The 13,298-nt window shown below is 46.9% G+C and overlaps 1 protein-coding gene across 1 annotated transcript in view; it reads left to right on the forward strand.

Moving 5' to 3' along the window:
* The first annotated feature begins 225 nt into the window (after positions 1–225).
* Positions 226–13,298, forward strand: part of SLC10A7 (solute carrier family 10 member 7) — a 384,092-nt gene continuing 371,019 nt past the window's right edge. The window contains exon 1 of the mRNA XM_063920592.1: positions 226–1,021. Coding sequence (XP_063776662.1) covers positions 922–1,021 — 100 coding nt within the window. The 5' untranslated portion in view covers positions 226–921. The remainder of the gene's footprint in view (positions 1,022–13,298) is intronic.

The raw sequence follows: 13,298 nt of genomic DNA on the forward strand, positions 1-13,298 counted from the left end.
CCCAACTGACCCCCCCCACCGCGGGACACTGTGGCCCGCGGGTGGGACAGCGGGACAGTCCCCAAAAAACGGGACTGTCCCGCGAAAATCGGGACAGTTGGGAGGTATGCTACTTGGTGGTACTGTTGTGTGGCCACGCCCCTTGCTTGTGAGACCACACCCCTTTTTGCTGTCCTTTATAAAGTTTATACTATCTAGGGGCGCCATCATCTATATTTGCTTACCAAAAGAATTAAGCTCGGGCCGGCCCTGATTATTAAGCAGTTTGATGAAGTCAGTGGGTCACTGCCTGCAGTCCATTGCCCTTGGGGGTTAATGACAGAGCCGGTATAGGGAAGTGTGAGAGACAGAGCAGGAACTACACACACAGCTCAATTACCAGCACCCTCCACCCCCCTGTAACGTCAGTAGAAACCCTGTGTAAACTATCAGCACCGGCAGCGTAGGATAGTGAGCTACACCTACTGTGTACACACAACGTGGACTGGAGGGCGTTCTGAGGAGACATATGTGCGTGTGTATATAGGGGCAGCTGGGAGAGGACGGACTACTGTGGAACGTTCCATTGCTCACCTCATCGTCTGTACGTTCCATCCTCAGAACTCTCACCTCACCACCGTTCTAGCCTCTTGCTGGATGACTCCGGCCATTGCCAGTACTGCGAAGAGCCTGGAGTAACTCGCATCTCTTGCGCCAGTATTCGAGGCTGCGTGGTAATGATGGCGGCGCTCTGGGAGACTTCCTCACCTCTCAGTGCTAGCACTGCCCTGCTGCTGCTGAAATGAATTGATCGCTTGTGCCAAACCTGTGTACGCTATTTACCTGGGAGATCGGACGTGTTGTATGTATGTAGCAGCCGGGGACGTGTCAGATTGGCCGGAACTCCCACGTTTTATTCCATAGGAGGGAGAGAGCAGCAGGATGGGCCTACTGGAGAGACTGAGGAAAGAGTGGTTCATTCTCGGTATCATACTGGTGATAACAGCCGCTAAATGGCAGCCATCCATAGGGGAGAAAGGGGGTAAGTCTGCTGCTGTCATATGCCTGCCTGCTGTGTTATAGCCTTATCTATGCCGGTGCCCTGGAGCGATCAGTGGTCCGGCCACACAGTGGAGCTGTGATGAGGACTACAGATCCGATCCTCCGCGCTATGCGGCATGCTGGAGGATGGGGGTATTACCAGGAGGTGAGATCACAGGCTGCTGCCCGGTATCAGTGAGTGCGATATAAGCTGCGGGAGGTAGAGGCACAGTGGGCATTCTGGATGTAACTGAGCCATCACTGAGGTACACGTATGTGGTGTGTATCAGTGACACGTTGCACACCAGGACATTGGCACTTCCGTGTCCTGCAGTGGGGTCTCCCAATAAGATGCTGCCTGACCTCGGGCACCAGTCACATAGGCACAACCTGGGTGCTGCTTACCCACATGCTGCAGCATACAGTACTGCCACCCCATCACACAGGGCTTTCCCACTCACTGTGCAGCCAGCTTGGCACTATATGCACATTCATTTTTCCTATGTATTACCAGTTATACAGGCTTCACACACGCTTCTTATTTTCTGACTGCACCCATTGATTTACAGATTAAGTAGGGTTTCCCAAAAGGCATTATAGATGAATGTAGTTTTTGCTTTATGAAATACATGTTTGAGAAGTCACTAATTGCATGGTGTTTTTTTATTTTATTTTAATGGATAAAACTTTCCTGTACTATTTATGATCTGTAATCAACATTTAATTTGATCACTTTTGCATCTGTAGTAATGATATATTACTAACCGCTTACTACTGGAAACATGCTAGTAAGTGTGTAATACCAGAACAGGGAAAATGCTGTAAGGAGCATAAGCCCATGGCATGCTCAGATGCTGGCATCGCCATGTCGGCAAATTGTTGATGACGACTTGTTGACAGCATAGCGTATGAGTAAACTGTAGCCTCGGACACCGATCATCTGTGGGGCAAATCCAATTACCCGAGAAGGGCGCAAATTGCCATTGCCACGGTGCTGAAATGCCGGTTGCACCTGAACTTGCACCCCTCACAAGCCCCTTTAAGTGTCCGGCTCACAGATTTATGCTTGCAGCCCTATGATGCTCTGGACAAAGTTCCACAAGTCAGTGGTGCAGTAAGTGCGGGATACAGCAACACTTACACCCTCAATGTCTTCTCCGGTAAATGGATTGACCCCTTTGGTGCAGACATGACATTGACAGGTGATCATTTATCTTTGGGAAACGTTCACAATATGTATTGTAAAATATTTAACACATGAGACTTTGCACTCTGGATAATTACAGACTTTACTAATATATTTTGTTGCACAAGTACAGACTACTCTGCTGCCGAGTTTCCCACTTATTTTGCTAATTCAGTTACCTGCTAAATTAATACGTTGGTGTTGAAAAGCATAACTTGTACTAATTAATTCAACCTAGGTAACTGCAATAGTAAATGAATAGGGACATTTGTAAGCATTTTGTAACAAGTGAAAGTAGTCTCTTTCCTATTAAAAATGGTACCAGTATCTAAAGTTACAAGATGATAAAAAGATTTGTTATAGCTACTAAAGCAGGGTACATAGTGGAGCTACGGGCATTCATTATGGCATTGGAACAAATGCCCTTGAACCCATATTGAGTGTACACACTGGAACGGCTTTAATGAAGGACTAAATGATCATGTTCTGTCCTTCATTAGCACAAGCAAGGTTAGTAGTGATATCGCCAAGTTTCATGTGCGGCACATCAGTCCTAGCGTCCATCGCTAGCGACTGTGGGAGCACGCAATTACCCGTAAATGCTGAGCGATGTATATGATTTGTTATTACGAAAGGGCAAATCGTCCTGACAACGCACCAGTGTGTTACGCTAGGTACACACTATACAATTATTGGGCCGATTTGCCAATAATTGGAAGAACAACCAAAGTTATTGTATAGTGTGTACGAACGATCATGTCAGCGTTTCGCCGATAATTCAGGAAAATCTTGTTCATGTGTATGGCCAATCGATTTTCCTGTCTTATCATCCCAAACCAAAAATATCTGCCACAATCTCCAGACACTGAGCAGTGTGTGTGCGTTCTCAATAATCTGCCCATATTTCCTATGTTTTCCTCTCACTACATCATCCTACTTGTGGGCAGACATATGCAAATGCAGTGTGATGTGGCAGAAAATTGGTAACTTAAAAAATAAAATATTTTAGTGTATAGCTCAGATATTGGGGGGTCATATCGAGTTGATGGCTCGCTAGCAACTTTAAGCAGCGCTGTGATCAGGTTAAATCTCGGAAAAACTGCGTATGCACCGCAATGTGCAGGCGCGTCGTACGGGTACAAAGAGGATCGGTGCTGGGCGATGGATTTAACGAAGAATCCATTCGCACAGCCGATCGCAATGTGATTGGCAGAAAGAGGGCGTTTGTGGGTGTTAACTGACCGTTTTCTGCAAGTGTTTGGAAAAACGCAGGCGTGTCCAAGCGTTTGCAGGGCGGGTGTTTGATGTCAATTTTGGGACCAAAAAGAATGAAGTGATCGCAGCGGCTGAGTAAGTCCAGATCTACTCAGAAACTACAATAAACTTTTTTTGTGCCGTCGGTTGCAAAAGCATTTGCACACTTGCAAAGCGAAAATACACTCGCCCATAGGCGGCGACTATCTGATTGCAGCACAGCAAAAAGTTGCTAGCGAGTGATCAACTCGGAATGAGGGCCTTGGTGCCTTCAATTTCCCGAAAAATTGTCCAATTGTCGGGCCGACCAAAAAAAATCTGACAGTGTGTATGTAGCTAGCTTAACTCGTGTATAACGCAAACTACTGGTCGTTCCATTGAGACTTTTCACTTCACATTTTTCGGTCGATTTAATTGCATGCCCGAGAGCACAGGTTTTTGTAATCTGGGTCATTTGGTGTACGTACATCTGCTGTCATTCCCACGCTGTTGCAATAGCACATTGCTAATAACTTGACCACTTTAAGTGCAGCGTTTAATCATTCTAACTAAATATAACTAATTTCTATGTGTAAATTGACATCTGGAGCTGATTGCATCTGCTGAATATGTTATGTGGACTGTGATTTGTGTGTAGTTTCTAGAAATTTGCAAAGCTGTGTTTGTCGTGGTTTTTGGAGCAAGCCATGCCATTTTAGGACTGTTATGGCTACTTACTGTAGCGGCTGTGTGTCTTCTTGCGATGTACAGCACAGAACAGTAAGCAGGGGCAAGTTTTTGCTGGGCATGCAATGAAATATCTGCCCACACATTTCCACAATGGAGATGTGTATGAACTTTAGAGGTTATGATAGGAATCTTAAATTTAACACTGGTCTTACAGACGTTAATAGAATTCGTTCCTAGCTAAAACATTTATCATCTACTTACTGTAGATTCCTGTGCAAGGAGGGAGAGTTTTTGCAATGTGGGCCATACATATACCAGGCAGTTCCCAGATTCTCTTATGTCAATCTTTTTGGCATCTGAATTGGTGAATTGAGGATTTCCAACACCGAAAGGGATGAGTCATACACAGTGGCAGGGCCAGTGATGTTACAGCAACTTTTATCCACTTTTTGACCTGATTCAGATCTCATTATAACTACACTGTCCTGTTTTTGTGGCATATTGAACATATTATAGGGAGCACCTACCAGATTGAAGTGATAATGTTTTATCGATAATAAAATGACAATATTACTGGATCTAAATCAGTGGTCAGGGAACAGGGGTAAATTACCCCAAATGGGGTAAAAATGAAATTCCTGGGGGTAATGGACGGTCGCACTGCCAAGACACAGCCCCATCCAGCACCGTCCGGGTCCCCTTGATGAAGTCAGACGGACGAAACACGTTGGGTGTGCTTCATTGACTCTTCACACTAAGATAAGCTCCAAGCTCTCATTTTATAGTTTTGTGTACTTTTTTTCTTTAGTTTATATCTTTTATTTTTATCTCTGTATATAATTCCCTCTCTTTTTTTTTTTTTTTTTTTTTTATGTGTCCCTTGAATTTTTTTTTATATTTGACTGTTGGTCTCTACCTCTGTTCTTAGAATAAAATTATTGTTCTATATACTTTAAAAAAAAAAATGGCTTTGCCTCATCTTATATAAAGTAATATTAAGGAATTTTTATCATCGCTCTCCATACTTTTAAGCCTTCTTTATAAATAATCAACATCTTAAACACCGTTGGTCGCTGTTACCCCTATTCCTACATCCTTTTTCATTAGCATTTTACCTATGCTTAATACATAGGGGCTAGCTGACACCCTAAAAGATTAAGGTAGTGTTTTATATAGGCCAATAGTGAATTTTTATACTATTGACTACATACGCATGAGGCGCCCTACTCCTACTGCTTGTGTGTGTGAGATATATATATATATATATATATATATATATACTTGGGGTAAAGGGGAAAAAGTTCCCTGACCCCTGATCTAATGGAATAAATTTGTTAGTGTACCAGGGACGTGCAGTGAGCTAAATGGCTCAGGAGGCACTGTGTCTAGCACCAGAGCCAAATTTACACGCAATATATGAGCCAAATGGTGCATGTGGGCATTATACACAGTTGCAGAGGTATAAACTCGTGGAAATTTGCTGAGTTTTGATCAGAGATGTGCGGAAAAAATGGCAGAATTGAAAAAACGGCCCGGGATTGGCCTCCCTACCCCCTCCCCATGAAAGGGCAAGGGAAAACTTGCAACGTCTGCCCTACCGTACTGGACCCGGTATTTCAACCCCGGCACCCTTTCACACCGCACATGAACACGGGTTATGCACGTTCATGTGCTAAAAACCCGTGTTCAGAGTTGCTGGTGTGAAAGGGGTATAATGGGTTCCCTTTGCAGACCTTGTCTTGGGTGCTATAATAGTACAGTGTTTCCCAAACTGGGTGCCTTAGGGCACTTGCAGGGGTGTCCTGGGTTGGCGGTCCAGGACCAATTCAAAGTTTTTATGGTCAATGTAATAGGCAAAACTAGTGCTTCTGGCTTCCAATCATAAAATATGCAGACAATCAGCCAATCCTGTCCCTCACCACATAACTTAACATAAGGAAGACCTATAAACACAACTTATTTAATTGATTTACTTTATTTTTTCAAAATTTCTCCATAACAAACTTTTGGCTTAGAGGTGTGGTGAAAAAAATTCTGATACTCTAGGGTACCGTGATTCAAAATAGTTTGAGAACCACTAATATAATACATGAAATTGATAAGTGGGAGGAATTATAGCTAAACATTATGCCGTTTGAATGTGATTCTTTTACCTTCATGTTTCAAAGCTGAAAAGTTACATTTTTTGGCAGAGAATGTAAAGGGCAGTAATTATCTTCTCTTTATGACGAGTGGGTAATTCCGTTGCACTTTACTTGAGTTCTTTCATATAACGTCAGTTTTATTTTTTTGCACCTTTTTTAAGCAAAAGCAAAGTGATTGTTCTGAAAGAATGGAAACATGCACACTCAATCCTCCCAGTATTGTGTATTGTTCAGCTTGTCTCTGGTGCAAAGTCAGTTTCACTAAAACATTTTCTCTTACGTCCTAGAGGATGCTGGGGACTCCATAAGGACCATGGGGTATAGACGGGCTCCGCTGGAGATAGGGCACCTAAAAAGAACTTTGACTATGGGTGTGCACTGGCTCCTCCCTCTATGCCCCTCCTCCAGACCTCAGTTAGATCTTGTGCCCAGAGGAGAATGGGTGCACTGCAGAGAGCTCTCCAGAGTTTTCTGTGGAAAAAGAATTTTGTTAGGTTTTTTATTTTCAGGGAGTCCTGTTGGCAACAGGCTCCCTGCATCGTGGGACCGAGGAGAGAGAAGCAGAGCTGGCTTGTCAAGTTGGGCACTGTTTCTAAGGCTACTGGACACCATTAGCTCCAGAGGGAGTCGGAACACAGGTCTCACCTGCGGTTCGTCCCGGAGCCGCGCCGCCGTCCTCCTCACAGATGCCGAGGGTAGAAGCGGATGGAGAAGACAGAAGACATCTTAGGCGGCAGATTACATCAGATCTTCATGAGGTATTGCTCCCAGTCACACACACACAGAGCAGCACTGAAGGGTGCAGGGCGCAGGGGCGGGCGCCCTGGGCAGCAATAAACCTCACATTTTGGCACAAATACAGTGGCATTAGACTGCGGAGGCAGTAAATCGCTGATCCCCCGCCATTTTATTGAAAAATCACTGGGACCGAAGCCCGCCGTCGGGTGGGCGGGGCTTGATCCTCAGCACTAACCAGCGCCATTTTATCCACAGAAGCTGCATGAGAAAGAAAACGCTGGCTCCCTGGTCCCTCCCCTGCTGAACACAGGCTGGAAAAAAGAGGAGGGGGGTACTTTGGCGACGCAGTGAGTGGGAATTGACATGTGGCATACGTTGCATGCAAGTGTGGCATCTTTACATAAAAGGCTTGATAAGGCTGGTTTAGGGGGGACATCAGGCGGTCAATCCTCAGATTGGACCGACTCACAGGGCCCGTCGGGGTCTCAAAAGCGTCCCTTAACACAAGACACTACTACCGACACGGATTCTGATTCCAGTGTCGACTATGACGAAGTAAAATTGCACCCTAGGGTGACTAAAACCATTCAGGGCATGATTGTGGCAATAAGGGATGTGTTGCATATTGTGGATGAACCCTCGGTCCCCGACACAAGGGTACACATGTTTAAGGAAAAGAAACAGATTATTAATTTTCCCACATCTCATGAATTAAATGAGTTCTTTGGAAAAGCTTGGGAGACTCCGGATAAGAGACCGCAGATCCCCAAAATAATTTTTATGGCATACCCTTTCCCTAAGCAGGACAGGGAGATTTGGGAATCACCCCCCACTGTGGACAAGACCCTGACGCGCTTGTCCAAGAAAGTGGCGCTACCGTCTCCTGACACAGCGGCCCTTAAGGACCCTGCAGATCGCAGGCAAGAAACTACATTAAAGGGTATTTATTCTCATACGGGTGCTGTGTTAAGACCGACGATTGCGTCGGCATGGTTGTGTAGCGCAATTGCAGCTTGGACAGATGAGCTGACAGATCAATTTGATACTATGGATAAGGATACTATATTCCTAACTCTAGCCCATATAAAAGACGCAGTCTTATTTATGAGGGATGCTCAAAGGGACATTGGATTGCTAGCTTCTAGGGCCAATGCCTTGTCTATATCAGCGAGAAGATCCTTATGGACTCGCCAATGGACGGGTGATGCGGATTCCAAAAAACATATGGAAGTACTACCCTATAAGGGTGATGTATTGTTTGGGGATGGGCTGACGGACCTGGTTTCCACAGCTACAGCAGGTAAATCAAATTTTTTACCATATATTCCCCAACAGCAAAAGAAAGCAACACCCTATCGGATGCAGTCCTTTCGGTCGCACAAGTCTAAAAGAGGTCGGGGATCCTCTTTCCTCGCCAGAGGTAAGGGCAGAGGCAAGAGAGCTACTGCTTCGGCAGGTGCCCAGGAACAAAAGTCCTCCCCGGCTGCTCCAAAAACCACAGCATGACGCTGGGACTCCCCTGAGGGAGTCCGCACCGGTGGGGGCACGTCTTTGACTTTTCAGTCAGGCCTGGGTCAGTTCGGACCTGAATCCCTGGGTGTTGGAAATAGTTTCCCAGGGTTACAAATTGGAATTCGAGGATGTGCCCCCGAGCCGATTTTTCAAATCGGCCCTACCAGCTTCCACATCGGAAAGGGATGTAGTGTTAGCTGCAATTCAAACGCTGTCTATACAGCAAGTGATAATCAAGGTTCCCCTGCACCAGCAGGGAAGAGGTTACTATTCAACCCTATTTGTGGTCCCGAAACCGGGCGGTATGGTCAGACTGATTTTAAATCTGAAATCCCTAAACCTGTACATAAAAAGATTCAAATTCAAAATGGAATCTCTCAGAGCAATAATAGCCAACATGGAGGAGGGGGAGTTTATGGTGTCTCTGGACATAAAGGATGCGTACCTTCATGTCCCCATATATGCCCCCCATCAGGAATACCTGAGATTCGCTGTACAGGATTGTCATTACCAATTTCAGACGTTGCAGTTTGGACTTTCCACGGCCCGAGGATTTTCACCAAGATAATGGCGGAAATGATGGTGGTCCTGCGCAAGCATGGAGTCACAATTATCCCATACTTGGACGATCTCCTGATAAAAGCGAGATCAAGGGAGAAATTGCTGAGCAGTGTGGTGCTCTCTCTGAGAGTGCTCCAGCAACACGGTTGGATTCTAAATCTACCGAAGTCACAGTTGATTCCGACAACTCGACTACCGTTCCTAGGTATGATACTGGATACGGAACAAATGAAGGTTTTTCTCCCAATAGAGAAAGCCCAAGACATCCAGAACATGGTCAGAGACCTGCTAAAACCGAAAAGGGTGTCAGTTCACCAATGCACTCGAGTTCTGGGGGAAATGGTGGCGGCCTACGAGGCCATTCCCTTCGGAAGGTTCCATGCAAGGACTTTTCAATGGGATCTTCTGGACAAGTGGTCCGGGTCCCATCTGCACTTACATCGGAAAATAACTCTGTCCCCAGGGACCAGAGTGTCCCTCCTGTGGTGGTTGCAAAGTGCTCACTTGCTGGAGGGTCGCCGGTTCGGGATTCAGGACTGGATCCTGGTTACCACGGACGCGAGCCTCCGAGGATGGGGAGCGGTCACACAGGGAAAGACTTTTCAGGGTCTTTGGTCAGACCAGGAGTCCTGTCTACACATCAATGTGTTGGAACTCAGGGCCATTTACAACGGCCTTCGACAAGCGGAGAGTTTTCTTCGAAACCTACCGGTTCTGATTCAATCAGACAATGTCACAGCAGAGGCTCATGTGAACCGCCAAGGTGGGACAAGAAGCAGAGTCGCGATGGCGGAAGCCACAAGGATACTTCGCTGGGCGGAAAATCATGTAAGCGCTCTGTCGGCTGTCTTCATTCCGGGAGTGGACAACTGGGAAGCAGACTTCCTCAGCAGACACGTTCTCCATCCAGGAGAGTGGGGACTTCATCAAGAAGTCTTTGCAGACGTAACACGTCTTTGGGGAACTCCTCAAATAGACACAATGGCGTCACGCCTCAACAAAAAACTTCGGAGGTATTGCGCAAGGTCTCGGGACCCTCAGGCAGTAGCAGTAGACGCACTGGTAACACCGTGGGTGTTCGAATCGGTCTACGTGTTTCCTCCTCTTCCTCTCATCACGAAAGTGTTGAGGATCATAAGACGAAGAAGAGTACAGACGATACTCGTTGTCCCAGACTGGCCTCGAAGGGCCTGGTACTCGGATCTACAAGAGATGCTCACAGGAGACCCCTGGCCTCTTCCTTTGAGGGAAGACCTGTTGCAGCAGGGGCCCTGTGTATTTCAAGACTTACCGCGGTTACGTTTGACGGCATGGCGGTTGAACGCCGAATCCTAGCAAAAAAGGGGATTCCGGAAGAGGTCATCCCTACTTTAATAAAGGCTAGGAAGGAGGTGACGATAAAATATTATCACCATATCTGGCGAAAGTATGTGTCTTAGTGTGAGACCAAGAATGCACCTACGGAAGATTTTCATCTGGGTCGTCTTCTCCACTTCCTACAGACAGGAGTGGATATGGGCCTGAAATTAGGCTCGGTTAAGGTACAGATTTCGTCCCTCTCGATTTTCTTTCAGAAGGAATTGGCTTCTCTTCCAGAAGTCCAGACGTTTGTAAAGGGAGTGCTGCACATCCAGCCCCCTTTTGTGCCTCCAGTGGCACCATGGCACCTGAACGTGGTGTTGCAGTTCCTAAAATCACACTGGTTTGAACCGCTTAACAAGGTTGAGTTGAAATTTCTTACCTGGAAGGTGGTCATGTTGTTGGCCTTAGCATCAGCAAGGCGAGTGTCAGAATTGGCGGCTCTCTCACACAAGAGCCCCTACTTGAGTTTTCATGTGGATCGAGCTGAATTGAGGACACGTCCGCAATTTTTGCCTAAAGTGGTTTAGTCGTTCCATATGAATCAACCTATTGTGGTGCCTGTGGCTACCGGTGACCTGGAGGATTCCAGATCCCTGGACGTAGTCAGGGCCTTAAAGATTTATGTAGCCAGGACGGCTAGAATTAGGAAAACAGAGGCTCTGTTTATCCTGTATGCGGCCAATAAGATTGGCGCTCCTGCTTCAAAGCAGACTATTGCTCGCTGGATCTGTAATACGATTCAGCAGGCTCACTCTACGGCTGGATTATTGGTACCAAATTCGGTTAAGGCCCATTCCACTGGGAAGGTGGGCTCTTCTTGGGCGGCTGCCCGAGGCGTCTCGGCTTTACAACTTTGCCGAGCGGCGACTTGGTCGGGGTCAAACACTTTTGCTAAATTCTACAAGTTTGATACCCTGGCTGATGAGGACCTAGCGTTTGCTCAGTCGGTGCTGCAGAGTCATCCGCACTCTCCCGCCCGATTGGATGCTTTGGTATAAACCCCATGGTCCTTACGGAGTCCCCAGCATCCTCTAGGACCTAAGAGAAAATACGATTTTAAACCTACCGGTAAATCTATTTCTCCTAGTCCGTAGAGGATGCTGGGCGCCCGTCCCAGTGCGGAAACTCTGCAAGACTTGTATATAGTTGTTGCTTACATAAGGGTTATGTTACAGTGGACATCGGTCTTGGACCGTTACTGTTGCTTTCTCTGACATCCTAAGTGGATGCTGGGGACTCCGTCAGGACCATGGGGATTAGCGGCTCCGCAGGAGACAGGGCACAAAAGTAAAAGCTTTAGGATCAGGTGGTGTGCACTGGCTCCTCCCCCTATGACCCTCCTCCAAGCCTCAGTTAGATTTTTGTGCCCGGCCGAGAAGGGTGCAATCTAGGTGGCTCTCCTAAAGAGCTGCTTAGAGTAAAAGTTTTGTTAGGTTTTTTATTTTCAGTGAGTCCTGCTGGCAACAGGCTCACTGCTACGAGGGACTTAGGGTAGAAGAAGTGAACTCACCTGCGTGCAGGATGGATTGGCTTCTTAGGCTACTGGACACCATTAGCTCCAGAGGGATCGAACACAGGCCCAGCCATGGAGTCCGGTCCCAGAGCCGCGCCGCCGACCCCCTTGCAGATGGGGGGGGGTCCAGAAACCGGCGGCAGAAGACTTTTCAGTCTTCATGAGGTAGCGCACAACACTGCAGCTGTGCGCCATTGTTGTCAGCACACTTCACACCAGCGGTCACTGAGGGTGCAGGGCGCTGGGGGGGGCGCCCTGGGCAGCAATGAAATACCTATACTGGCTAAAAGATACATCACATATTACCCCTGGGGCTATATGGATGTATTTAACCCCTGCCAGGTCTCAGAAAAACGGGAGAAGAAGCCCGCCGAAAAGGGGGCGGAGCCTATTCTCCTCAGCACACAGCGCCATTTTCCCTCACAGAAATGCTGGTGGGAAGGCTCCCAGGCTCTCCCCTGCACTGCACTACAGAAACAGGGTTAAAACAGAGAGGGGGGGCACTTATTTGGCGATACGATTATATATATTAAGATGCTATAAGGGAAAAACACTTATATAAAGGTTGTCCCTGTATAATTATAGCGTTTTGGTGTGTGCTGGCAAACTCTCCCTCTGTCTCCCCAAAGGGCTAGTGGGGTCCTGTCCTCTATCAGAGCATTCCCTGTGTGTGTGCTGTGTCGGTACGTGTGTGTCGACATGTATGAGGACGATGTTGGTGAGGAGGCGGAGCAATTGCCTGTAATGGTGATGTCACTCTCTAGGGAGTCGACACCGGAATGGATGGCTTATTTAGGGAATTACGTGATAATGTCAACACGCTGCAAGGTCGGTTGACGACATGAGACGGCCGGCAAACCAATTAGTACCTGTCCAGGCGTCTAAAACACCGTCAGGGGCTTTAAAACGCCCATTTACCTCAGTCGGTCGACACAGACACGGACACTGACTCCAGTGTCGACGGTGAAGAAACAAACGTATTTTCCATTTGGGCCACACGTTACATGTTAAGGGCAATGAAGGAGGTGTTACATATTTCTGATACTACAAGTACCACAAAAGAGGGTATTATGTGGGGTGTGAAAAAACTACCTGTAGTTTTTCCTGAATCAGATAAATTAAATGAAGTGTGTGATGATGCGTGGGTTTTCCCCGATAGAAAATTATTGGCGTTATGCCCTTTCCCGCCAGAAGTTAGGGCGCGTTGGGAAACACCCCTTAGGGTGGATAAGGCGCTCACACGCTTATCAAAACAAGTGGCGTTACCGTCTCCAGATACGGCCGCCCTCAAGGAGCCAGCTGATAGGAGGCTGGAAAATATCCAAAAAAGTATATACAC

Source organism: Pseudophryne corroboree, chromosome 1, assembly GCF_028390025.1.
Source record: "Pseudophryne corroboree isolate aPseCor3 chromosome 1, aPseCor3.hap2, whole genome shotgun sequence".
Classification (NCBI taxonomy): Eukaryota; Metazoa; Chordata; class Amphibia; order Anura; family Myobatrachidae; genus Pseudophryne; species Pseudophryne corroboree.